This window comes from Pelodiscus sinensis, chromosome 5, assembly GCF_052426305.1.
Source record: "Pelodiscus sinensis isolate ZL-2025 chromosome 5, ASM5242630v1, whole genome shotgun sequence".
NCBI lineage: Eukaryota > Metazoa > Chordata > Testudines > Trionychidae > Pelodiscus > Pelodiscus sinensis.
Window position 1 is genome coordinate 133,629,118 of NC_143056.1, and position 27,055 is coordinate 133,656,172.

The following is a 27,055-nucleotide window of genomic DNA, read 5'->3' on the forward strand; positions in this document are numbered from 1 at the left end:
TCCCCCATCATTTCGCACAAGGGTGAAAACCCTCATTGGTAAAAACTTTTAAAAATAAACATTGGGATGATCCACTGGAAACTACATCAAGGAAATTCATTCAAGTCTCGTCGTAAGACGGGATGAAACCAGACCCACCTGTTTGTCATTTTTCCTCAAACGTTTTGTTCCACTGCCTAGAGAAAGCTCTTTGGGCTCATCTAGAGTACGGGGAATACTCGAAAGAAGATATGCAAACTCTGTGGGAATTTGCATAGCTTCTTCCGATTGCCCTTTCCGAGCTTTCGAAAGTGAAAGTAGTTCAGACGTGGCTTTTTCGGCAAAGCCCCCCCCCGTATTGAAAAGCCGCTCTTCCTCAAAAAGGGTGGTTTACGGGGCGTTTCGACAAAGGGGGGGATTGCCGAAAAAGCTGCGTCTTAACTACTTGCACTTTCGAAAGCTCTGCTTTCGAAAGTGAGATCTGAAGAAGCTATGCAAATTCCCGCGGAATTTGTATACCTTCTTTCGACCGTTCCCCATCGTCCAGATGAGCCCTTTGTTTTCAGGAGGCTGTTTGGTCTTTGGAGAGCACTGACCAGGGGCATGAGAAGGGAAGAGATGCAGGGTCTGGTGGGAGTGGCACAGTCATAAGCAATCGGCATGGTCAGGATGCTGTTCCCAGATTACCAATCAACGAGTGGGGGAATTGTAAATCACACCCAGAAATGGGCGAGGGCGTGAGACCTGACCCCATTAGTGTGAACTCAGAGGGCGCAGAAAGGGGACTGAGGTATCAACACCCACAGAACTGGGATGGATGGACAAGCACAAAACTACAACCTGGTTCAAAAAAAGAGCTAGTAAATTCATGGAGGACGGGTCCGTCAACAGCCGGGCTAGGCTGGGAAGATGTCCCTAACCTTTGTTGATCAGAAGCTAGGAATGGGTGTCTGGGTGCATTGGATAATTTCCTGTTCTATTCCCTCATTGTAGAGCACCTGGCTTTGGCCACTGTCGGCAGACAGGACACTGGGTGAGATGAACCTTTGGTCTGACCCAGTCTGGCTGTTCTGATGTTCTTACACACCCAGGCTGTGTCTACACTGGCCTCCCTTCCGGAAAAGGGATGCTAATGTAGCACTTTGGAATAGGCAAATCCACGGGGGATTTAAATATCCCCCGCGGTATTTGCATTAACATGGCTGCTGCTTTTTTCCGGCTTGGAGATAAGCCAGAGAAAAGCGCCAGTCTAGACGTGATTCTCCGGAAAATAAAGCCTTTTCCGGAGGATCTCTTATTCCTACTTGAAAGAGGATCCTCTGGAAAAGGCTTTATTTTCCGGAGAATCACGGCTAGACTGGCGCTTTTCTCCAGCTTATCTCCAAGCCGGAAAAAAGCGGCAGCCATGTTAATGCAAATACCGCGGGGGATATTTAAATCCCCTGCGGATTTGCCTATTCCAAAGTGCTACATTAGCAGTGTAGACACAGCCCCAGAGTTTACTTCCAGCAGCTACAAGACGAAGACTGGGGGAACCAATGTCATATCTAACGGGGGGAGCGTAAGAACATCCAAGACAACACCAAATACTGTCACTTGAACAGAAGAGAACCTCTGGTCTTGTTTCCTCTTGAAGCGAGGACGTCTCTAGCCCTCCTTGGTGGCCGAGAAAGGGTAAATTCCTCCCCTGAGCATTTCCTTGCTGCTACACCCTGGAGCAACCAGACTGGCTCCTTCACCGAGAGGACAGAGCTACACGGCAAGCTCCGTGTGTGTCACACCCCACTTTTCCCCCAATTCTTCAACATCCTCGCACAGAGGATGAGCTGCCCTGCCATTCCCAAAGCGCCCAGTGCCCATCACGCCCGGCCTTTCGCAGGTCTCCAATATCAAGCCAGAGGGGTCCCCTGGGCACACCTAGTCAGACCCCCTCTCTCACCCAGACCAGAGACCCGCCCTGATATTATCCCTAGGGCAGACCTCTTGGCAAAACATCCAACCTCGATTTCAACATTGCCAGAGACAGAGAATCCACCAGGACCCCTGGGCAAGTCGTTCCAACATCCTACCTGACAATCTACCCCTTTTTTCCAGGCTGAATTGTCTAGCTTCAACTTCTCGCCACTGGAGCGTGCTAGGGCCCTTCTCTGCGCGACTGAACATCCCATTAGGAAATATCTCTTCCACATGTCGCTACCTAGACTGTGATCAAGTTCTCTCCCCCATTTCCAAAGGGGTCTGCAAGCGAAAAGGAGATGAAAACCCCCAGACTCAACTCAGGATCTGGCCCTGCTGTGACCGCTGCTGGAATCAGTCAACCCCCAACCCAAGAAGGACGTGGAGCAATGGAAGAAGGTAGAGAAGACCCAGAAGAAGGCATGAAGGATTAAGAAACCTGCCTTACCATGATAAGCTAAAAGGACTGAGCTCCTTAAGTCTAACGAAGGGGAGGGCACAGGAGGGTAACTTAATCCCAGGCTCTAAGTATCTCCGAGGGGAATAAATATTTGACAATACTATCAGACCTGTCTAACGTGATCCAATGGCTGGAGGTTGAAACTAGACAAATTCAGACGAGAAATACAGGACAAAGTTTTAACACTGAGAAGAATTCATAGAATCATAGAATAGAATCATAAACTACTAGGATTGGAAGGGACCTCGAGAGTCATTGAGTACAGTCCCCTGCCCTCACGGCAGAACCAAATACCGTCTAGACCATCCCTGATGGACATTTATCTAACCTACTCTTCAATATCTCCAGAGATGGGGATTCCACAACCTCCCTGGGCAATTGATTCCAGTGAGAATTAACAGCTGGAACGACTGCCCAAGTGTCGTGGTGAATTCCCCATCGCAACAATGTTTGTACCAGGATTGGATGTTTTCCTAACAGATCTGCTCGACTTCACACAGGAGTCGTTTTGCAGACGTCGTACGGCCTACATCTGCTGAGATGATCCCAACGGTACCTTCTAGACTGATCAGCAAGGAACCACTGCTCCACCCTACCCCCTCCCGCACAGAGTCACATGGCCGAGCTCCCTTTCCGAATCGGCACCTTTAATTGGAATCATAGTGGGATACACGTCAAGGGGCTGGCTCCCCCAGTCACCCCGAAGGGGAGGAGTCAAATCCACTTTGTCCTCCCCCATAAATGAGAAAGCAAAAAAATGGAAAAGGCTAAAAATAGCATCTCCGTGGGTGGGTGAGGAATTCAGCGTCCGTGCGCAACCATAAATGTCTTCCTGTCCAAGGTGTGCGTGGGGGGAGGGACTGGAGAGATACGTGTGTGTGTGAGAGAGAGATTCTGGGGCCATGCGCAGCAATAAAAGTCTTCCCCCTCCTCCAATGCCGGGCTTCCATTTGGTTTCCTCAGAAGAAGGGAATGCAACAAGGGTGAAAAAATGAGCGCACAAGGCGCTGGCAGTGTGGAAGTATCAATGAAGGGACGCACACGGGAAGTGTCCGTTGCCTTAAAAACCAGTTTGGGGGCGGGGCCGACCCATGCTCCGCCCCCGCAGAATACTGCATCCATTAGGGTGCTCCTGGGGCGGAATCGGAATAACCAGCAGGAGGCAACGTCCTGTCCGTAAGCACAGAGCTCCGGCCCCTTTGGGAGATGCTGGGAACCCAGGCGCCCGGGGCCACGGGATCGGGTTCGTCGGTATCCAAGCACAGAGTCACGGGAAGCAAAGCCGAAGTCCACACGGAACTGGAGAGGCCGCGGGCCGGCAAAGGGGTGTCTCTAGATGCGGAAACTCTCCTCCTTGCCATCGATGTGTTTCAGCCGGAGATAAACATCGGTACCGATACCCTGCAGGGACTGGATGTGCAGCGAGCCCCCCAGGTACTCGGCGTAGGCACGAGAGGTCGGCAGCCCAAAGCCGAACCTGCAGCAGGGACAGACAGACGGGCGGATAATCACATGGGTTACCATAATACACCTTATAAATAACGTACAGCACCATGCACAATGGTCCATAGGCCAGGGATTGGGGCTTCCAAGCACTACCGTAATACACCTAATAACACAGCACTGCGCACGAGTCCTGGGCCATGACCGGGGCTGCCAAACGTTACCGTAATACACCTAAGAACATACAGCACTGAGCACAATAGGCATGATTGGAGTGCCTAGGTGCTACCGTAATAGAATAGTAGCACACGTAATAGAATAGTAGCATACACAACATATTGTAAACAACCAACACTGAGATGCTATGCTGTGATCCTGGACTGGGAGTCAGGATTCATGGGTTCTGGTTTTGCAAAAAGGCTCCGTGTCTCCACCTGTAAAAAGGGGGGAACCGATGCCTGTTGGTCTGCCTTCGGAAAGCGCTTTGGAGTGCTCAGGAACTCAGCCGCATCATTCACTATTCACTGCTCAGGTCGAATCCATCAGCTCAAATCCATCTCGTTTAGCCAGGCCTGGGAGCAGAGACTTCTGGTTTTGGAACAGATAGCGGCGGGACTGAGCCGCGGGGGAGCTGTTTGACGGCGAGGGATGTTAAATATCGGTTAACTGAACAGTCCATTAACCTCATGAAATCGTATCCTTTAGTCGACTATTTTATAGTCCGCGGGGGTGGGGCTGGACGCCAGTGTGCTCCGGCCTCACCCCGAAGGAGACTCCTGCCACTCCACGCTGCTGCCTCTGTATCAGAGGCAGCAGCGTGGGGTGCCAGGCGGGAGCTGGTCTGCAAGGGGAGACAATCGATAGCATTAACCTATACGCTTTCCTAATCGGTTAATCAACTACACGATTACATCCCTATTGACGGCTCGGCTTGTTTGTCGAGAAACGGCCTTTTGTCAAAGCCACACGCACAATAAAAATGGTTTCAGCAAACCTCCCGACTCCAAAGAAGTGGGGGAAACATATTTGGAACTGAAAATATGTTTTGCCATTTTCAAGACAACAAAGTTCTCATTTTCCACAGCTGATGAAAACAGGTTGAATCACAGAACTGGAAGGGACCTCGGCAGGTCATCAAGTCCAGCCCCCTGCCCTCATGGCAGGACCAAGCACCGTCTAGATCATCCCTGACAGGTGTCTGTCCAACCTGCTCTTAAATATCCCCAGGAGTGGAGATTCCACAACCTCCCTGGGCAATTTATTCCAGTGCTTCACCACCGTGACAGGTAGGAACTTTTTCCTAATGTTCGACCTAAACGTCCTTTGCTGCAATTTAAGCCCCTTGCTTCTCGTCCTGTCCTCAGAGGTCAATTTGCTCTGCCTCCTCCTTGTAGCACCCTTGTAGGTACTTAAAATCACAGAAGGGCCTGGCCGGATGGGACCTCAGGTCCAGCCCCTGCACTGAGGTGGGGCGAAATAAACCTGACAAGGATTCATCCGACCCATTCTTCAAAATCTCCAATATTGTGGATTCTACAGTTCTAGGACTGAACGCGCCGGAATATCAGAAAGTTTTGCCTAAGATCTAAACGTTTCAACGGATCCGAATGGGTCGGGAGGTGGGAGGGGAAATCGGTTTTTCGATACGCGGGCGTTGTCTGGATTTCGATTTGCAGTCGGTGAATCTCTTCAAACTCTCGGGGGAAAATCGGTTCCTGCCCAGCTGGGAAGATCCGGGCTCAGGACCTGCCTAGGAAGCCCCGTTAGTCGAGGATGCTGGGAAGGCCACCGCGGAGCTGGCCTCACTGCGGCTCCAAGCGCCAGACTCACCCGTGCATGGGGCCCGCCTGGCCGCTGTTGACCATGTCCACCATGTTCCCAAAGAGGGTGTTCATGCGGGGGTCCTGGGTGCTGGACTCCGCCGTGGTGAAGTGATAATCCATCACCTTCTCCAGGTGTTCGTGCGGAATCCCGCCGCCCCGGTCCGAAATCCTACCGGGGCAACAGGATCCATTCAGAACAGTGCAGCCAACAAACCGCCTCACCCCCCTTCCACCCTTCCTGGCGGACGTGGACCCCCAGACTTCCCCCCTTCTTAATTTCAGCCCGTCCTTCAGCGCCCCTGGAGGCCCCCCCGACGCTGGGGGAGGGGGGAAACTCCAGCCTGAGCCGGCGCGCACGGCACCTGATGATCAGGTCGATGTCGTTGTTGGCGATGGTGATGACAATGTCGGGTACGTTGTAGGGAGTGTCCAGATGGGATTCCATGGTGGCTCTGGAGAAAGTGAAAAATGTAGCCTAAAATCAGGCCCCACCCTCTATCCACCTGGCGCCCCCTGGAGTGGACAGGTCCCATGTCCCATTCCCTACCCTGGCTCAGAGCTGGCGCCCCCTAGAGGGGACAGGCCCCGTCTCCCATTCCCTGCCCCGGCTCAGAGCTGGCGCCCCCTAGAGGGGACAGGCCCCGTCTCCCATTCCCTGCCCCGGGCCCGGCTCAGAGCTGGCGCCACCTAGAGGGGACAGGCCCCATGTCCCATTCCCCACCCCGGCTCAGAGCTGGCGCCCTCTAAAGGGGCCAGGCCCTATGCCCCATTCCCTGCCCTGGCTCAGAGCTGGTGCCCCCTAGAGAGGCCAGGCCCTATGCCCCATTCCCTGCCCCGGCTCAGATCTGGAGCCCCCTAGAGAGGCCAGGCCCTATGCCCCATTCCCTGCCCTGGGTCAGAGCTGGCGCCACCTAGAGGGGACAGGCCCCGTGTCCCATTCCCTGCCCTGGGTCAGAGCTGGCGCCACCTAGAGGGGACAGGCCCCGTGTCCCATTCCCTACCCTGGCTCAGAGCTGGCGCCCCCTAGAGGGGTCAGGCCCCGTGTCACATTCCCCGCCCTGGGCCCGGCTCAGAGCTGGCGCCCCCTAGAGGGGCCAGGCCCCGTGTCACATTCCCCGCCCTGGGCCCGGCTCACAGCTGGCACCCCCTAGAGGGGACAGGCCCCACGTCCCAGCCCCATCGCCATGCCCGGTGTAGACAGGGGAACTCACCTCATGGCGTTCTTGAGCAGCTCCGGCAGGATGTAGTCGAGGGGCATGGGGATGAAGGGGAAGCGAGCGGCCACGTGCCCGTTGATCCGCACCCGCGGGGCGTTCCCATACTTGTGCTCACACAGGCGCCTGCGCCGGGAGAAGTTGGGGAGGAACAGGGCATCAGCCAGGCTGGGTCAGCCGCTCAACCCATGGGACCAGTCCTGATTCCAATTCCCTCCACGCTACCCCACTAGCCCCCAACTCTTCTCCCAGAGCTGGGGCGAGAACCCAGGAGTCCTGGCTCCTGGCCCTCCCTGCTCTAACCACTAGACCCCACTCCCTTCCCAGAGCTGGGGAGAGAACCCAGGAGTCCTGGCTCCTGGCCCTCCCTGCTCTAACCACTAGACCCCACTCCCTTCCCAGAGCTGGGGAGAGAACCCAGGAGTCCTGGCTCCTGGCCCTCCCTGCTCTAACCACTAGACCCCACTCCCTTCCCAGAGCTGGGGAGAGAATCCAGGAGTCCTGCCTCCCAACCCCCACCCTCCCTCTAATCCACCAGGACCTGCACTCTTGTTATACAGGCAGGTTTTCGCCTTCCACTGAGCCCGAATGAACAGCACCCCAGCCGTCTGCCGACGAGATCCCTAGATACACACTTGTCTAGCCTTGAAAAGCCCATTCCTAACTCCGGGATGATTTTCCCTTGCTCTGCTCCAAACACATCTCAGCTGGCGACTGGTTAACCAACAGCACCAGCCGCCGACTGAATGGAATTCGGGAACCAACCCTCTGAAGTCACCTCCGGAGCCAGCCAAGCGAGAGGTCGAGGAAGAAGAAATTTCCTCCACTCGCCTTGACTGCACTCAAATCGGATCTGGGCGAAAATGAAGGGATGCCCTTCCCGGCTGTGGCCACTAGGTGGCGCCGCAGGCCAAGCACCCTCCAGCCTTACCTCGCAAAATCCACCCATTTCTCGATGATTTTCTTCGGGGAGAGGCGGGTGCAGATGATGCCCACAAAGTCCGGCTGCCAATCAGCGAGAGAGAGGACCAATTAGGCAGGGCCTTAACCCAGGCCCCGTTCCCCGCCCCTTTGAACCAGCCAGTCCCCTACCAGGGTTGCCAATTTTGTCTGGACTTATTCCTGGAGGTTTCATCCCATGATGTAATCTTGAATTTCAGATTAATCCGACATTCCTGGGAAACTCCAGGACAATCTCAGGAGACTGGCAGCTCTCCCCTCCACCCTAGGATGGGGGCCAGACCCAAGCAGGGAAGTTATACAAAACAGTCTGACTTTCCGGGAGGGCCTACGCCACTGTGCTGGGGGCAGCCGGCTGCGTGATGGACACTGCCCATTGTAGGGAAGCAAGGAGCCGAGGGGAAGAGGGGAGCAGAGACCCGATCGCACCTTTTCCTCGTGCAGCGCCAGGTGATGGATCGCCAGCATCCGGATCCCCAGCCGGGAGGTGAGCGTCTTGTCTAGGAAATAGCGGATGACTTTCTCGTCCTGACACGGGAGTGAAGGAGTTAACAGACAATGGCTTAGCAAAAAGGCAGCAAGAGAGCACCCGACTTGGATTCAGAGACCCGACTTGCAGAGTGATGTTGGGTGAGTCACCTCCCTGTTTGTGCCTCAGTTTCCCCATCTATGAAATGAGTTCCAAAGAGGATGGAGAGAGGCTGTTCTCAGTAGTGACACATGGCAGTACAAGGAGCAATGGTTTCAAGTTGTGGTGGGAGAGGTCCAGGTTGGATATTAGGAAAAACTATTTCACTAGGAGGATGGTGAAGTGCTGGAATGGGTTCCCTAGGGAAGTAGTGGAGTCTCCATCCCTAGAGGTGTTTAAGTCTCGGCTCAACAAAGCCCTGGCTGGGTTGATTTAGTTGGGATTGGTCCTGCCTAGAGCAGGGGGCTGGACTTGATGACCTTCTAAGGTCTCTTCCAGTTCTATATCGACTTCCTTTGTAAAGGGTTTTGAGTTCTACGGGTGGAGAATGCAGGTACTGTTCTAACACCGTGATGACACACAGAACCAAAGCCAAATGTTCCCATCTGATTCGGACAGAAAGGGCCATTCACCATGAACACTCAGGAATCAGAGATATAAATAGATTTTAAAAAAAGCTTAAAAATAAACACTGATGTTACCCCTGGAAACTGCAAACAAACATGGAAATCTGCCAACTTCAGACTTAGCTATTATTAATGGAGATTGCCTATCTCCTAGAACTGGAAGGGACCTTGAAAGATCATCGAGTCCAGTCTCCTACCTTCACAGCAGGACCAAGTACCATCCCTGACAAATTTTTGCCCCAAATCCCTAAATGGCCTCTGCAAGGATTGAACTCACAACCCTGGGTTTAGCAGGCCAATGCTCAAACCACGGAGCGATCCCTCCCTCCTAAAATGGGGTGGCTAAGTGGCTGAAAATGTTTATTATAATTAAAAAGTAATAAAAATGCAATTTGTATAATGGGATTTAATGAGTTCATACCATTCAGGAGAAAATCATCAAGAATCAATAAAAGGTGAATATTGAGGATCAGAAATAAGTGCAATTAGTAGGGAGAACACAGAAATAGCCCTTATTTGCCCAAGATAATAATAAAAACCAGTGTCAGGGGAAATAATAATGGATAAAGTATGTATTTACCAGTGAGTAAAATATGAATTAAACACAGAAATCAGGATGGTTTAGACAGAAGCAGGAGGAATAGCAACAAAAATACTGACGTGACTGAGCCGTCAGTAATAACATGGGAGGAGTACTAGGAAAATGAGAAATATAAATCATAATTAATAAGCATTAAGCCAGCATGTTATAATCATTCCAAGCGGGGAGGGAGCGCTCTGTGTCAGCAAGTCTCAGTTTACAAAGGATGGAATGTGTCTCATTTGCAGGCGGAAAAAATGACACAAATAGAAATAGAGGTCGTGACTTAACCAACCTTGCTGTGCAGAGCACGAGGTAGAGAACCAGAAGTCCTGCTTCCCAGCCTGCTCTAACCCCTAGCCCCCACTCCCCTCCCAGAACTGGGTTGAGAACTCAGGAGTCCTGGCTCCCAGCCCTGCCCCCTCTCTAACCCTTCTCACAAGCCCAGCCCGCCGCTACCTGGATGTGTTTCCGACACTCCCGCAGCCCCTCGGCCAGCAGCGTCACCACGTCCTTGTGATCGTCCAGCAGCTGCCGGACCAGCTTGCAGTAATGTGCCTCCGCCTCTTGGTCCTTGATCTAGGAGCGGGGGCAGAACAGAAGGGACATGAACCGGGGCAGAAGCCAGCGCCCCCTAGAGGGGAAAGGCCCCATGTTCACTTCCCCATGCCTCTGAGCCAGCTGGTCCCCTTCCCTGGAAACAGCACAGAGCCGGCACCCCCTAATTCCACCACACAACCAACCTGTGGTTGATTTATTGCGACGTCAGAGCCATAGACACTCAAGTCGGGAGGAGCAAAGATCCCATAGGAGGGAGGGAGGGAGGGAGGGAGGGAGGAAGGGAAGAAAGAAAGAAAAGAAAGAAAGAAAACAAACAAACAAACAAACAAACAATCTACACCGGGGAGTCATTTCAAAGGAACTCCCCTTATTTCAAAATAACAAGGTGAGCGTCCGTACTATTTTGAAATAATAACTCCTGCTTGTGAAGAGGAACACGCTTTATGGCAAAATAGTTATTTCAGGCGTTATTATTTCAAAATAACCCAGAGCTGCGTCTAGACTGGCAAGTTTTTCCGGAAAAACAGCTGCTTTTGCGGAAAAACTTGCCAGCTGTCTACACTGGCAGCTTGAATTTCCGCAAGAACACTGACTTCCTAGTGTCTGAAATCAGTGCTTCTTGTGGAAATGCTGTGCTGCTCCCGTTCGGGCAAAAGCCCTCTTGCGCACATGCTTTTGCACAAGAAGGCCAGTGTAGACAACGCGGTATTGTTTTGCGCAAAAAGCCCCAATGGCGAAAATGGCGATCGGGGCTTTCTTGCGCAAAACCGCATCTAGATTGGCCACGGACACTTTTCCACAAAAAGTGCTTTTGCAGAAAAGCGTCCGTGCCAATCTAGACGCGCTTTTCTGCAAATGCTTTTAACGGAAAACTTTTCCGTTAAAAGCATTTGCGGAAAATCATGCCAGTCTAGACGCCGCCCGGTAGTGTCGACATAGCCAACGAAAGAAACTACCGTACAAACTCAGGCAGACAGGCAGACTAGCAGACAGACAAGGATGCACACGAAGATGGATGGAGGAATGGAGTCGGTCGAGATAGCTGGATGGTGCAGGGAGGGATGGCGCCAGTCCAGACAGACAGACAGACAGACGGGTGTACAGGGACAGATGGGTGGGTTCGGTTGAGCTAGATGGCTCGTGTCTACATGGATGGAGGGATGCAAGGACTCCCTTAAACTGGTCTCCTATGCCCGACGGCAGCCCCGGGGCAGAGGGGGAAAACGGTCGCATTGTTTTAAGGGTGTGATTTTATATTCTTCAGCAACACACACAGGAAATAGCTTTAAAGCAAATTTTGAACTCAGGTCCTGTAGACTAACACAGTCAATTCAGAAAGGGACAGGATCTATCCAGGCATAGTCATTGCCTGGGAGATGGCTTCATTACCCCTCGAATGGCTCTTTCACGGGGGCAGTGTCTGCTCATAGCCCTGGCCGGCTCTGTCACTGTTAAGTCAAGGAGATCCTCTCCGGAGGAAGCAGAGCCAGAGAGCAGGGGTAGGAAGAGGCGGGTGGTTGGACATTAAGACCCAGCGGTGCCCCAAATTTTCAGGAGCCCTCCAATTGAGGAAGTTAGATAGTACGTACAGCAATGGATGGTGTGTACAGGGAGGGACGGAGCAGGGCGGGAGCCGGGCGGGAGCCTGACTGGGCCTCCAGATATTTTACCCTTCGTGTGACTGGTCCAGGCCCGGGATCAGTGGGTGACAGGGAAGCTAACGTGTACCCTGTTCCCGTACTGTCACTGGCATGCGGTGTGGTGGGGCCGGCAGGGACGTGGATACTCACCGGGGGGAATTCACTCAGCATGTGGAAGGCTCGGATGTACAGCTCGTGCTGAAGGATGGAAAAACGAGTAAGCGCCCAGTGAGGCGTGGACAGCCTGATTGGCTGCAGGGTTCACTGGGTAGGGCACAGGGCTCCTGGTTTCTCGCTCCACCTCGGGGAGGGGGGTGGTAGCTAGTGGTTAGAGCGTGAGGAGTTAGGAGCCACAGCTCCTGGGTTCTCACCCCAGCTCAGGGAGTGGGAGCTAGTGGTTAGAGCAGGGGAGTTGGGAGCCAGGATTCCTGGGTTCTCTCTCAGGGAGGAGAGTGGGATCTAGTGGTTAGAGCAGGGGAGTTGGGAGCCAGGATTCCTGGGTTCTATCTCAGGGAGGGGAGTGGGAGCTAGTGGTTAGAGCAGGGGAGTTGGGAGCCAGGATTCCTGGGTTCTGTCTCAGGGAGGGGAGTGGGAGCTAGTGGTTAGAGCAGGGGAGTTGGGAGCCAGGATTCCTGGGTTCTCTCTCAGGGAGGGGAGTGGGAGCTAGTGGTTAGAGCAGGGGAGTTGGGAGCCAGGATTCCTGGGTTCTATCTCAGGGAGGGGAGTGGGAGCTAGTGGTTACAGCAGGGGAGTTGGGAGCCACGACTCCTGGGTTCTATCTCAGGGAGGGGAGTGGGGGCTAGTGGTTACAGCAGGGGAGCTGGGAGCCAGGACTCCTGAGTTCTGTCTCAGGGTGGGCATGTCTAACAGTTAGAGCAGGGCGAGCCAGGACTCCTGTTTTAACCCCAGCCACACAGCAACTCCCAGCTCCCCCCCTGTCCCCTGCCCCCGCAGGGTGCCCCCCAGGGGTGCCCCGCTCCGGGACATACCACGTGGAGGATGGTGGGGTTGCAGCCAATGATGAAGGGGAGGCTGCGGAAACCCTTGATGCGATGGGCGATGCGGACGGGCAGCTCGCGGTGCAGGTAGTGGGCGCTCTTCTAAAGGAGGAAGAACTCAGCGTGATTAACCGGGGACCAGCAAGCAGAGCAGGGGGCTGGGGGCCAGGACTCCTGGGGTCCATCCCTAGCTTTGGGAGGGGAGTGGAGTCTAGTGGTTAGCGCTGGGAGCCACTAGATTTAATCACGCTGAAGAGGTAAGGTGCTGACCCCACCCCTGTGCCTAATTCTGTCCTTCCCCCTGTAATCAACCGGCCTGAATTCTGCTTCACTTTCTGTCTTACGCTGAAGAAAAACGACATGGCTGTTCCCAGCCGCCCCACCCCAGAGGTGGCTGCATCTCACCCCTGGCAGAGACGGGGCTGGAGGACGCTACGATCCCATGAGCTCATTTCACCAGGCAGGACGTAACATGCCGGGCGATCTGATCTGCCCAGAAGAGCCAGCAAAGGCCCCAGACTGAAGGACTGCACTGAGCAACGAGCATGCCGGTTCTCAGCTGCCCAACACCCTCCCTTCCCGCAGCCCTCTCACTAGACTCCGCTCCCCTCCTAGAGCCGCAGCGAGAACCCAGAAGTCCTGAGGCCCTGGCTGGGCATGTCCTGGCCCCTGCCCTGCGCAGGAGATGCTGGCACCATCTGCCGGGATCTTCAAGGCTGCTTCCACCCCATCTTCGCAGGATCCAACCTGCCTGCGGCCCCTCCCTGCCAATTCCATTACAGCGAGGGCGGGGAGCCAGGATTCCTGGGTTCTCTCCCCGGCTCTGGGAGGCAGCGCAGGCTGATGGTTACAGCAGAGGAGCTGGGACCTAGGGTGCCTGAGTTCTATTCTTAATTCCCTGCAAGACACGGTGACCCTCTCCCCCACCTGGTGCCTCAGTTTCCCCAGCATGTATAACAGGGATAAACACTCTTTTCCCACCCAGTAGAGCGGGGTTCGAGTTTGCGCTCCCAGACAGGGGCATGCTGGGGGGAGAGGGTGCTTGACCCCCACTTACCAGGTGGTGGCTTCCGTCCTGCGACCGTCCCGAATACAGCATGGTGGTGGGCGTCAACCTCACGGAGGGCTGGAGAGAGAACGGAAAGGAGGCGGGTTACTGAGGGTCCAGAGCGCCTCCTGGTGGATGAGGATGGAACTGCAGGTGGAGCAGGGCAATACAGCTGACAGCACCGCTAGGTTGGGGCACAGGGACAGAGAGGGTATGTCTGGACAGCGGAGCTCTTTCGGGATATCGGAAGCATCCCAAAATAGCAACGCCGCATCTTTAAACGTATCCGTTATTTCGAAATATATTTCGAAATGACAGGCACGCTATTCCGGCATCCCTGCAACCCTCGTTCCACGATGGGTAAGGGGTTTGTTGAAACAGTGCTTTATTTCAAAATGTGGCACTGCGCAGATATTTCGCAAAAAACCTCCAAGGTAAGGTAAGAGAAAAAGGAAGAAAAACAGGAGAGCGAGCAGGAAAGACTGGAACAAAAAAGGAAAGAAAAGCAGAGAAAGAAAAGAACGAAGGAGAAAATAAAGATGCAAATGAATAAAGAGGAAGAAATGAAAAAGGAGATGAGAGGGAAAGCACGGATAAGAAAGAAAGGGAAGAGAAACGGGGGGAAGAGTGGATGAGGAGCAGGAGAAAACGAACGAGACAGGAACAAAAAGGAGACAGAGGATCGAATGGGGAAGCCGCGAAGGGAGACACAAGAGAACGAACGAAGCCAGGAAGCGGAGAAAGGAATGGTGGAGGAAGAAAGGAAAGAGAACGAAAGGGAGAAAATCGAGTGAATGAGGAACATGAGACGGCGTGAGGAAGAAAAGGGAAAGAGGAAGAGACTGAAGGAGGCAGGAAAGAAAAGGAGAGAAAGGGGAAGGACCGGAAAGGAATGTACGAAGGGAAAAAAAGAGACTGGAGAGGGAAGACGGATTGAGGAAGAAACGCAAAGGAGGGGAAAGAACTAGACAGTGAGAACGGGGCTTGATTTTGTTCCCTGGGGGAGCCCGGCAGGGGGATGGACCCCCCCACAGAACAGGGGGCCTCACCAGCCAGCACATTGGGCGAGCAGCCAAGTGTGATGGGTTGAGATTTGAGGAAGGGGTGTTTGGGGGAGTGGGGAATCAGAAACTCTGAGCGGCGCTGACACGGGGGGGGGATACCCGGCTCTATAGGCCCAGAGGAGGGGGCGGGCGAGCAGGCCAGGTGCGCTGACTGGGAAGGCCTGGCGTTGGCCGTGCCAAACGCCTGGGAACCCAGAGGACCAACGCCCCAAATTCCCCGGCCACGCGCCAGCACCCGCCTCAGCGTGCGGCGCCGCCAACGCCGTCCCAAATCCGCTGCGCCTGGGGGCCGTGCGGGTATCGTTCCCGCTCTCCCTCCCTTGCTGCACAGCTGCTCCCCAGCCGCCCCGCCCCAGAGGTGGCTGCATCTCAGCCCCGGACAGGCCGCAGCCAGTGGGTCTCCCGCGTCAGCCTCCATCTTTTCAAGGGCCGGGATTTGGCCCTCTGAGCCCTAGGGAGGAAGAGCCGGGGTTGCCCTGGAGACCCACGGTTGCCACGGCAACACGGCTAAGTGCCCAGCAACCGGGAAAAGGCTTTCAAAGGATGGGAAGTGGAGAACGCAAACAGGAAATCGAGATTCCTGGACGCAACAGGGCCAGGCTTCCGCCCGGCCTCTGTAAGGCAGGATCAGAGCCAGCGCCCCATAGAGGGGGCAGGCCCCGGGGCCCATTCCCTGCCCCCTAATCCAGCCAATCCCCATCCTAGGAACTAGATCAGAGCCGGTGACGTGGAGAGGTCGTGTCCCACTCTGCGCTAATTAGGCCTCAGCTGGAATATTGTAGCCAGTTCTGGGCTCCGCATTGCAGGAAAGGTGGAGAAACTGGAAGAAGTCCAGAGACAAGCGACAAAAACGGTTCATGTCTAGAAAACAGGACCTGTGAGGAAAGGCTGAAAGAACTGGGCTAAGTTATTTTAGAACAGAGAAGACTGAGAGGGGACATAAGAGCGGTTTTCAAGTCTCTAAACGGGTGTTACAAGGAGGAAGGAGAAAACTTGTTCATCTTGGCCTCTGAGGATAGAACAAGAAGCAATTGGCTTAATCTGAAGCAAGGGAGGTTTAGGTTGGACATTAGGAAAAAGTTCCTGCCAGGGGGGTTAAACGCTGGAATAAGTCGCCGAAGGAGGTTGTGGAAACTCCATCCCTGGAGATATTTAAGAGCAGGTTGGACAGACACCTGTCAGGGATGGTCTAGACGATGGCTGGTCCTGCCATGGGGGCAGGGGACTGCACTCGATGACCTCTCGAGGTCCCTTCCAGTTCTAGTGTTCTGTGATTTCCTGTCCCTCTAATCCAGCCAGTCCCTGCCCTGGGACCAGATCAGAGCCAGAGCCCCATAGAAGAGAAAGGCCCCTAAATTATTATCTTCAGTCTATTTCACTAAGCCCACATCAACCCCTCTTGGGCAACCAACCCACGCCCACGCCTGCCGCAGAACAGTGTCGGGTGCCAGCATCTTCCTACGCAGCGAGCAGCGGAAATTAATATTTAACTCTCCTCTCGCGTGGGCCAGGGCCAATTCTTCAGCACCGCTGGCTGGTTTCTCTGAGTAAATATTTAGCTACTTATCACTGGCTCCTGCCCACGACCTCCGTCCTGGGACCGTGCTGTTCCCCATGCCCTTCACCCTTCCTGGGTAACACAATGGAGCCAGCTTCCCCTGCTTTCTGTCCCTTGGAGCAGGGAATGAATCCGGCTGGACAGCGGCTGCGTCAGCGTGGGGATGTGAGAGGCAAGAGAAGAACAGATAAGAAACGGGTCGCCCGGTGCAGAGATGCGACCAGCTCTGGGGCGCAGCAGCTGGGAATAGCTACACTGCAAGGCTATAGCAGGAGGGGCGCTGAGATGCAGCTGACTCTGGGGCAGGGCACAGCAGCTGGCTAACACACGTGCTGCACGGCACTTTGGGACAGGAAGCGAAAAGGAATCTTGAGTCCAGTTGAAACAGCAGACAGGAATTTGGGAGAGTACAGGGGAGTCCCCAGAGGTTGACTATAGCCAGGATCCCAGGGTTAACGAGCCCCAGGGCAGTTCCTTGCAGCACAGCACCCCCTAGCACCATTTGCCTCAGTTTCCCTCTAAGCACTGGATGCCCCTTCTGGGAGGGAAAAGGCTGCTTGAGTCACCTTCTCTGCTGCAACATCGATGGCCGACTGATTGTAGAAGGAGGTGACGGTCTTGGATCGCTCTCGGGCCAGCTCCACTTGGTGGTTATCCATGACAGAAGTGGACCGGTACCGGAGGGTAGGGGACAGGAACCGGTGCATGGAGGCAGTCCAGTTCCCCGCTCCCCCCAGCTCCGTCCTCAGCAGAGCTTTCCACAGCATCTTCCTGCCTTAACAGACACCTGGGGATGAGAAAAAAAGAGGCTCAGAGAAAAGTTGGCACTAGGATGCAGCTGACTCTGGGGTGGAGCAACAGGCAAACATCCACACATAACAGCACACAGGGAAGGTCTGCCTGGCACCGAGATGCACCACCGCTAGGTTGGGGCAGCCAGAGGGGGGACAGATGGACTCAATGGGGGGGGTCTGGGCAGCAACCGAAGGCCCAAGCTTGGTTAGGAAATCTTAGTGACTCTCATATTAGACGTTTTCCCAGAAGCTGCTTACTTCAAGTGAACTTACTTCAAGTGAACTTGAATTTGTAGGTTCCTTCCTTGCCAACAGCGGGGGGAGCCGTTTCCATCTGGGGAAAAAAAAGACACATTGGGAATGACATGTCGTAGCGGAGAGAGAATAATTCAGCCCCCAACTCCTGGTTCCACGCCAGCTCTGGGGCCCCGAGCCAGTCGCTGCACCTGTTTGGGTCTCAAACTTCCCCCATCTGCACACCTGGGAGACGCACCTGCCTTCGTCCGTTCCGCGCATGGCACAAAAGGGCCCTGACCTCAGGCAGGCGCGGGCTCTATGCAGCATCCATTGGGACCGGGACCTTGTTCGGGGGGGGAGGGGAAGTGCAGTGCCCAGCACCACAAGGATCCCGATTTTAGTCGGCGGGGCGGAGGTGGGGGCTTTGTATGGCACCCAGGATGACGGGGGGACCCAAAGTTGCAGAGGAAAATAACCTCTGGGTGTAGTGAAAAATTCAGAGATGGAACATGTGGATTAAACAGAGCAAGTGACACACAGGAGGGTGTAGATAGATAGATAGATAGATAGATAGATAGATAGATAGATAGATAGATAGATAGATAGATAGAGTGGGTGGGTGGGGATAGATAGATAGATAGATAGATAGATAGATAGATAGATAGATAGATAGATAGATAGATAGATAGAGGGGGTGGGTGGGGATAGATAGATAGATAGATAGATAGATAGATAGATAGATAGATAGATAGATAGATAGATAGATAGATAGATAGATAGAGTGGGTGGGGATAGATAGATAGATAGATAGATAGATAGATAGATAGATAGATAGATAGATAGATAGATAGATAGATAGAGGGGGTGGGTGGGGATAGATAGATAGATAGATAGATAGATAGATAGATAGATAGATAGATAGATAGATAGATAGATAGATAGATGGGGTGGGTGGGGATAGATAGATAGATAGAGGGTGTGTGTGAGGATAGATAGATAGATAGATAGATAGATAGATAGATAGATAGATAGATAGATAGATAGATAGATAGATAGAGGGGGTGGGTGGGGATAGATAGATAGATAGATAGATAGATAGATAGATAGATAGATAGATAGATAGAGGGGGTGTGTGAGGATAGATAGATAGATAGATAGATAGATAGAGGGGGTGTGTGAGGATAGATAGATAGATAGATAGATAGATAGATAGATAGATAGATAGATAGATAGATAGATAGATAGATAGAGGGGGTGTGTGAGGATAGATAGATAGATAGATAGATAGATAGATAGATAGATAGATAGATAGATAGATAGAGTGGGTGGGGATAGATAGATAGATAGATAGATAGATAGATAGATAGATAGATAGATAGATAGATAGATGGGGTGTGTGGGGATAGATAGATAGATAGATAGATAGATAGATAGATAGATAGATAGATAGATAGATAGGGTGTATTAGGATAGATAGATAGATAGATAGGGTGTATTAGGATAGATAGATAGATAGATAGATAGATAGATAGATGGGGGTGTATGGGGGAGAGAGCGGGATAAGGTGTGTGCGGCGGGGCGGCGGAGGGCAGATAGCAGTGTTCCCTGTAAGTTGTGCACTTGTGCAGCTGTTCAGGGGAGATCCCGACGCCACCCAGCTGATGACCAGAGCAGCCACAGCCAGGTTTCGTTCGGCCGGGCGGTGCACGTTCACACATGGGGTGACGCACACCGAAAAATGTGCATGAATGGAAGGGATGAGGGGAAGACGGAGAGACGCTGAGAACTGGATTGCGCGGGAGAGGGCTGCGTGCAGACGCCAGCTGGCTGGGGCGGACAGGCCGAAGCGGCGCGGATGCCGAGGGTGCTAAATACCGAGAGCACCAGAGAGGCCAGCGAGTGAGCGGGACACCGGCTGCGGCGCAGGGGGCAGCGGGACAGAGGACTCGGGGCAGGCTGGAGAGAGCAGGTGACATGTTTTGTCCTGGGAGCGCAGCCAGGCAGGCAAGGGGCGGGCGGGGAAGAGCCGGGCCTGGCACGGCGGGAGGGGAGGGGGCGGCCGAAGGGCAGAGAGAGCAACGGAGCGAATCAGCGACCGGACGCAAGGGAAAGGCCACGCACCGACCTGCAGGGGATCCCGGCGTCTCCGCCCGGCGCCGAACGGGCAAGCCAAACAGCCAGCGTGGGGTTACACGGGCCACCCCACCCCCAGGGGCACCGCCCATTGGTCCATCCATCCCCGCCCCGGCAGCCAACGCCTCCCGCCCACCTGGCAAGAGGGGCGGCCGCCAGCCAAGCCCCCGGGTGCCTGGCCTAGCCACCTGGAGAGGGGCCGACGGCACCACCCAGGGGTTGGATTCGCTGCACGCGCACCCCAGTGCCAGGGGGATCTTCAGAGTGTGGACGGACAGACGGACGCGTCAGGCAGCCCCAGGACCGACGGACGGCCAGACATCCTCAGCAAGGGCAGAGCTCGCCCCGGACAAGTAGACAGACAGACACATCCTCTAGATCACGGGTTCCCAAACTGGAGGGGGGGGGCACGGAGAAATTCCAGGGGAGGCACGAGGCAATCCAGCTTCCCTCCCCCCCCCCCCCAAGTTTTGCTGCCATTTTTGTTTTTCTGGTTTTCGGCCGCGGTCAGTTCCTTTTTTTTTTTTTTTTTTTGGGCTCAACAAGTTTTGCTGCTGTTGGGGCGGGGGCGGGCGTGAGGGTTTCTTAATCAAAAGGGGGCGTGAGGCCGAAAAGTTTGGGAAGCACTGCTCTAGATGGACAGGCACCGGAAGGACAAGGAGACAGATGGACTGATGCCCTCAGGAGAGGCAAACAGACCCGCTAGGGACAAGCAGGCAGATACGCTCCAGAGATACTGGAGATGGACAGAGAGATGCCCTGCGGAGATACAAACGGACAGACACCCTAAGAACAGGGGGCGGAGGGAGGTGGGGGGGGAGTTGCAGCATCACCCCAAAAGGCTGAGGGGAGCCACGTTGCTGGTGGGGGGATAGAAGCAGGTGTCCTGACTTTCAGCCACCTGCCTCCCAACCCACCAGCCCCGACTCCCCTCGCAGGGCCGGGGATAGAACCCGGCTCCCAGGCCCCGGATCAGACGTGAGTGCTCACAGATTTGTTCCAGGGGACCCCTGCCGACGAGAGGAAGCGGAGAGACCACGGCAGGCCCCACCCCGTTTGCTCTGTGCCACCGCGCCCCCCTCAGAAGAGCCACCAGACACTGAGGAGCAGAGAAAATGCCAGGATTCCTGGGTTCTCTCCCCAGATCTGCGAGGGGAGTGCAGTTTAGTGGTTAGAGCAGGGGGCACTGGGAGCCAAGATGCCTGGGTTCTCTCCACTGTGCGGGGAGCGGGGTTTAGTGGTTAGAGCGGGTGGGGGGGAGGGCTGGAAGCCAGGACGCCTGGGATCTTTGCCCAGCTCTGGGAAGGAAGTGGGGACTAGCGGTTAGAGTGGGGGGGCTGGGCACCTACACGCCTGGGTCCTGAGGCTATTCACTCACCTTGTCCTGGGGTGAGGTCAGCTGTTTCGGCAGCCCCCGGGGAAAGCGGCGAGCACAACGAGAGCGAACAAGGCCCGGTTTGTCTGGCTCGCGCGATCGACTCGCCGGAGCACTGTACAAACGTGCGTAGCAGCCTCGCCGGCCCCTCCCCTCAGCCTGTCCTCAGCTCACCCGGCAGCTACGCAGGGCAGGGCCCCGGGGACACAGAGGGGGGGCTGTGCCCCTGCAATGCAGCCTGCTCGGGGGGGTCTTGGGCACCCCTACAGCCCTGGGATGGGGGCGATAGAGGATTAGAGGTCAGGGCCATACAGCAGGTATAACGCCTGCTAGGGGGCTGCCCCAGGCGGGCGGGGAAGCGATACCAGCCCCAGACAAACCGCCCAAGGCATGAGGCACTGGGCCAAGGAGGCACGGCCCAGGCACCACGCCAGCGAGCGTAGCAATTAACCCCCTGTGCGCCCAAGCTGCCCAAATCTCTCCTACACCAAGGTCCAACCCAGGCAAATCAGACCATGGAGGCTAGTGGTTAGAGCGGGGAAGGGGGCAGGGCAGAGAGCCAGGACTCCTGGGTTCTCTTTCTGGCCCAAAGCAAAGGCCTGGGGGAGCATCCCTGACACCCCGCCCCACTCCTGCAGACCCCACGCTGGGCATGGAACCCAGGCGTCCTGCCTCCCAAGCCCCTGCTGCTCTAACCACTAGACCCTACTCCCCTCCCCTAGCCATGGAGAGAACCCAGGCGTCCTGCCTCCCAGCCCCCGCTGCTCTAACCACTAGACCCTACTCCCCTCCCCTGGCCATGGAGAGAACCCAGGCGTCCTGCCTCCCAAGCCCCTGCTGCTCTAACCACTAGACCCTACTCCCCTCCCCTAGCCATGGAGAGAACCCAGGCGTCCTGCCTCCCAGCCCCCGCTGCTCTAACCACTAGACCCTACTCCCCTCCCCTGGCCATGGAGAGAACCCAGGCGTCCTGCCTCCCAAGCCCCTGCTGCTCTAACCACTAGACCCCACTCCCCCGACAGGGAGAGAACCCAGGCGTCCTGCCTGGCCACGGGCCGGGGATGGAGCCCAGGTGCCCGAGGCCGGACTCGAACCTGCGGTCACGAACCCGAGGGCCCCGTTACCCCCATCCCCTTGCGCCACCCGGGGAAAACAGGGAATGGTACAGCCCCGAGCCCGCCCCCCGCCGCGCACAGTGGTACGTTCTGAAGGGGCCCCTTACCGCCAGGTGCCGGGCCTGCCGGGTTCCACTCTGCAGCACCGGGCCGAGCCAGCTGCCCTGCGTGCGGCGGGCTGAGGGCGGGGCCAACTGGTAGCGTCACTGCGCAGCCGCGGAGCAAGGCGTCATGGGAAACGTAGTCCCACTCGGCCAAGTCAAGCCCCGCGAACTACAGAACGCAGAAAGCCGTGCGGCGGCGCAAGGCTTCATGGGGAATGTAGTTCTATAAAGCCTCTCCAGGCAAGTCGGTGGGAAAATGCAGCTGGGCTGCCTACCGTTCCCAGCATGCTCAGAGAGGGGAACAGGCTCCACCCCCTGCAGAAAAATATCAGCACCAGTGCCTCATGGGAAATGTAGTCTTAGAGGGAAGGAAACTTCTCTGCATGAGTCACAAGGGAAAGAGGGGCAGAGCCAAGGCTCTGGGAGAGAAGGGCGGAGGGAGGGACGCAGAGTCATGTGGGAGCAGGACTCCTGGGGTCTTTTGTTATTTCCAAGCCTTGTACTTCCAGCCCCTGACATAAGCAAGGGACACCATTCCTCTCCATCCTAACAACTATTTAAGCACCTAATCTCCATGAATGTATCCAGTTCTTTCTTTGAACCCTGTTAAAAGTCCTGGTCTTCACAACATCCTCTGGCAAGGAGTTCCACAGGTTGACTGTCACACTGCCCCGATTGCCCATGCAGTGAAATTAACACCGAGGGAAATCTGAACTCTACGCATCTCTGCAGAGCTGACCTGTGGAACTCACCGCTGCGGAAAAGCAGAGACTGCATCTAGGTAGCACGTACATGGAGCATGGATGCTGCAGTGAAAGAAGCCAGCTGGGAGCTCAAGGCACCATCGAGGGGCTGCACCCTCCTCTGGACCATCCATTGCTGGGCAGAGATGGTAGCAGGATGTACTGAGCCCAGGGATCTGAGCTGGGAAAGGGAAAAGGGAGAAGGAAAGAAACCCGGCAAGATCCACCCCTTGTCCCATCACCATATCCTAGAGCCCTGGATCTTTTTAAGCTGACACCACCCTGCATAACCCAAATTTCTCAAGGATTAAATACAAGTCACCAAGTGCCCCCTGCTGCCTCTTGCTGAGGACGACTTTATTTCAGATACAAACATTTGATTTTGTACCCAATCAGCTGCACGCAGACAGCTCTGGCTGGTCACTTTGATGGCATGTGGCTCTCTGTGCACAGTGCCCCCTGCTGGTCAGTGACAGTACTGCGGACACTGCGAGGTTAGATATGTTGCTGTTTAATCCGCTCACGCTGAGTTCATTAAGATGACCATCCAGCCCGGACTCCAAAGGAGTCGCTCTGGATTGACACAGAGGTCCCTGAGCTCAGACGCCAGCCCTGCCTCGGTTGGTCTCGCTAGGGATACGGGTCTCTCTCAGGCTGGTCCCTGCTAGAAAAAAATCAAAGAGATTTAAGAGTCGCTCTGCCCCCTGCTGGAGGGGATGAAATCTGACCTGCGGGTTGGTCTCGCACTCAGTCCCTTTGCTGGGGGGGTGTGTCATGTCGCCCTTTGAAATCCTGGATTCCCTGCATCGTTAAGCCACTAAATTCCATCTCCCCACCAAACAGTCTATTTTTTCCCTTTGAAAATGCAGCTAGGACGTTATAAAAAAGTGGAGGAAAAAACCCTCTAAAGACGTGAATGCATCCAGGGAAGGCCTCCGTTTGTGTGGGAAGGCTGGATGCAGCCAGGCAGCGAGCTAGTTTGGCAGGGAGGCAGTGGGAGACTGGGCTAGCTGAGTCCCAGGAAAGGAGGCAGGATACCGGGCTAGATGGGCCCATGGAGGAGGCTTCCTTATCACAGCTGAAGTTCCAGGAGGGGGCGGGGCCGGGGCTCCGTCAGCCCCGCTCACTGTCCCTTGGGTTTGGCCCGGCGCTGGCCGCTCCGCCTCAGGCAGGCCAGACGGTGGTAGTTGAGGAAGAGGAGGGCGGCGTTGAGCAGGTACGTGGTGACGCAGACCAGGCAGAAGTCGTGGAGCACGAAGAAGAGGATGTAGGCCAGGTAGAGCGAGCCGGCGATGGAGACCACGGAGCTGCCCAGCAGGGCGACGGCCGCCAGGGTGCGGGGAGTGAAGCCTGCAGACGGAGGAGAGACCGTTTCGTGAGACGGTCCGGCCCCAGCCGGTGTCTCTGGGCCGGGGCAGATGGGCTCCCACTTACCCAGCAACACCTGTAGGGTGTAGAAGACGATGCCAAACAAGCTGTTGGGTTGATTCAAGGCGCTGTGTTTCCCCAAGAGACCTTCCACCAAGCCAAAGCCGCGGCCCCACCTGCAGAGAGAAACGGCAGCGTAGAACTAGGGCCTGCGACGCCTGCTGGACGCACACAGCGGCTCTCAGCCTTGCTCCCGCAGAGCTTGCTCTAACCATTAGGTGCCACTTTTTTTTTTTCAGAGGTAGGGAGAGAACCCAGGAGTCCTCACTCCAGCCCCTCTGCTGTAACCACTACACCCCACTGCCCTCCCAGAACTGGGAAAAGAACCCAGGAGCCCTGGCTCCCACGCCCCTCTTGCTGTAACCATTAAACCCCTCTCCGATAGGGGTAGAGAACCCAGGAGTCCTCGCTCCAGCCCACCCACCACACTCTAACCACTAGACCACACTTCTCCCTATAACCCCAGGCAGAACCCAGGAGTCCTGGCTCCCCAGCCCCTGTGCGCTAACCACTAGACCCCACTCTCCTCCCCAGTGCTGGGGATGGTCCTCAGGAATGCTCAGTCCCTTAAATCTTTCTCTTGCTCCGATTCCTGCAGCCCACAGCTCAGGGAGCTCCGTCCTCTTCCTATGTGTTGCCTCTCCCTTTGCAAGTGACAGATTCTGATAGCTCAGTTCACACCCCCGGCATGGAACGTCCCCACTGAGCTGAGGCTGGGGGGTAGCAGGGGTGGGTTGGCTCAGCTGAGTGGAACAGCCCCTGGGGGCCCTAAGAGAGAGCAGAACCGGGCTACACTGCAGCTCCCCTGGGCCCCGCGATGGCCAGCCCCCACCTAGGCACGACGTGGCAGAAACAGAATACCGGGGCCATGACTGACAACAGCTCCCACCTATCGCAGCAGGGCAGGCGGGACTAGTGGCCTAGGAAACAGATTTCATTGAGAAATGCTCCCCTCTTCCCGGCCCCTCTCAGGGGAGGGAAGCCAGCTGTTTCTGCCACAGCCAGATGTTTCAGGGTGTTTTCCGGTGCGGATGAGCCTGCACGTCTGAGACACACACCATCAGACACGCTGATGCTGACACAAGATGCACGCAGCCAAACCCCAGTCCTGAGGGTCTCAGACTTCTCCCTCCCCCCCAGATTCCCGCAGGGGTGTTTTTCACCGACATCGGAAACCCCAGCACACAGCGAGAGACAGTCCCTGCCCCAAAGAGCGGACCATCTAAACAGATAAAGGCTCATTCTCCCCATTTTACAGATGGGACAACTGAGGCAGAGCTTGGGCACAAAATCAAGCTGTCTTGGGTCCCGGCCCAGTGCCTCACGACATGGCCCCGTCCCCGCTGGCTCTACTGACAGGGCACGGGTCATTCCCCTTCCACCTCTTTCTGGCAGCGATAAAGCATCTGTCATCCCTGCCCTGGCCCAGCGTTCGATCTGGCTGTTTGCAGAAGACTGAGTCAACTCAACACTGGTTCTTTCCCTCCACCCCAGCCCCAGGAATACTCCCCCCCCAAGCAGAGGGGCAGCCAGTCATGCAAGCACCCGCAAAACCATTTGAAACAGACGTTTCAAGGGCCTCCTAAGGACATGAAAAGTAGCTTCAAGGGCACCCCCTTCTCCCCCCCGTGAGCTGAAAAGCAGGGGTGCAATAAGGGGATGGGGGGTGCAATGGTGGAAGGGGACTACGCAATGGGAGCAGGGGGTGCAATAAAAAGAGAGGGTGATGCAATAGGGCTGAGGTGCAGTGGGGGGAGCGGGGCCACGCATTGGGGCTGAGGGATGCAACTGAGGGAGGGGGACCATGCAATGGGGCAGGGGGTGCAATGGAGAAGGGGATCGAGGGGTGCAATTGAGGAAGGAAGTCATGCAAGTGGGTTGGGGGGTGGTGCAAGGGAGGAAGGGGGGGCGTGCAATGGGATCGAGGGTGCAGTGGACGAAGGGGGTCATGCAATGGGGACGGAGGGTGCAATGAAAGAATGGGGCCACGCCCCGGAGCAGGGGGGTGCAATGGAAGAAGGGGAGCCAAGCAATAGGGCCGGGGGTGCAATGGAAGAATGGGGCCACGCCACGGAGCAGGGGGGTGCAATGGAGCAAGGGGCCCATGCAATGGGGCCGGGGGTGCAATGGAGGAAGGGGGACCCATGCAATGGGGCCGGGGGTGCAATGGAGCAAGGGGGCCCATGCAATGGGGCCGGGGGTGAAATGGAGCAAGGGGGCCCATGCAATGGGGCCGGGGGTGCAATGGAGCAAGGGGGCCCATGCAATGGGGCCGGGGGTGCAATGGAGCAAGGGGGCCCATGCAATGGGGCCGGGGGTGCAATGGAGGAAGGGGGGCCATGCAATGGGGCCGGGGGTGCAATGGAGCAAGGGGGCCCATGCAATGGGGCCGGGGGTGCAATGGAGGAAGGGGGCCCATGCAATGGGGCCGGGGGTGCAATGGAGCAAGGGGGCCCATGCAATGGGGCCGGGGGTGCAATAAGGGGCGGGGGGGCCATGCAGTGGGGGCGCACCTGGAGGTGAAGACCTTGGAGCAGCTGACCGAGGGGCTCAGGTCGCATATGGCCCGGTACCCGGGGTCCCGCTCCCGCGAGGTCTCCACGTGCAGCGCGTACACGGACAGCGCGAGCCCCAGCGCGCACAGCACGAGCCGCAGCGCCCGCTCCCAGCCCGGCGCCGCCATCGCCCGCCGCGCGCCCAGCTCGGAGCCCCGCCCCCACTGGGCCGCGCGCCTGCCAATCTGACAA

At 55.9% G+C, this 27,055-nt stretch overlaps 2 protein-coding genes across 5 annotated transcripts; both read right to left on the bottom strand.

Annotated features, from left to right (window-relative positions):
• Positions 1-3,021: 3,021 nt before the first annotated feature.
• BCKDK (branched chain keto acid dehydrogenase kinase) lies at positions 3,022-22,261 on the bottom strand. 4 transcript variants are annotated; one of them, XM_075928659.2, is made up of 13 exons: positions 22,141-22,261; positions 17,447-17,507; positions 16,946-17,166; positions 13,767-13,835; positions 12,701-12,811; positions 11,862-11,909; positions 9,970-10,089; positions 8,265-8,363; positions 7,807-7,880; positions 6,873-7,001; positions 6,024-6,113; positions 5,669-5,830; positions 3,022-3,872 (listed from the first exon to the last, which is right to left on the bottom strand). In XM_075928659.2, the coding sequence occupies exons 3-13, from the start codon at positions 17,144-17,146 to the stop codon at positions 3,728-3,730; spliced, it is 1,248 nt and encodes a 415-aa protein (XP_075784774.1). In that variant the 5' UTR covers positions 17,147-17,166; positions 17,447-17,507; positions 22,141-22,261; the 3' UTR covers positions 3,022-3,727. The 4 variants fall into 4 exon arrangements, with proteins under 4 accessions (XP_075784774.1, XP_089635201.1, XP_075784775.1 ...); XM_089779075.1 differs by lacking the exon at positions 22,141-22,261 and adding an exon at positions 20,922-21,170 and having other exon boundaries at positions 17,432-17,507; XM_075928660.2 differs by lacking the exon at positions 22,141-22,261 and adding an exon at positions 20,922-21,165.
• A 945-nt stretch (positions 22,262-23,206) lies between these two features.
• Positions 23,207-27,031, bottom strand: VKORC1 (vitamin K epoxide reductase complex subunit 1). The gene is made up of 3 exons (XM_075928664.2): positions 26,822-27,031; positions 24,315-24,424; positions 23,207-24,230 (listed from the first exon to the last, which is right to left on the bottom strand). The coding sequence occupies exons 1-3, from the start codon at positions 26,989-26,991 to the stop codon at positions 24,004-24,006; spliced, it is 507 nt and encodes a 168-aa protein (XP_075784779.2). The 5' UTR covers positions 26,992-27,031; the 3' UTR covers positions 23,207-24,003.
• Between the last annotated feature and the right edge of the window lie 24 nt (positions 27,032-27,055).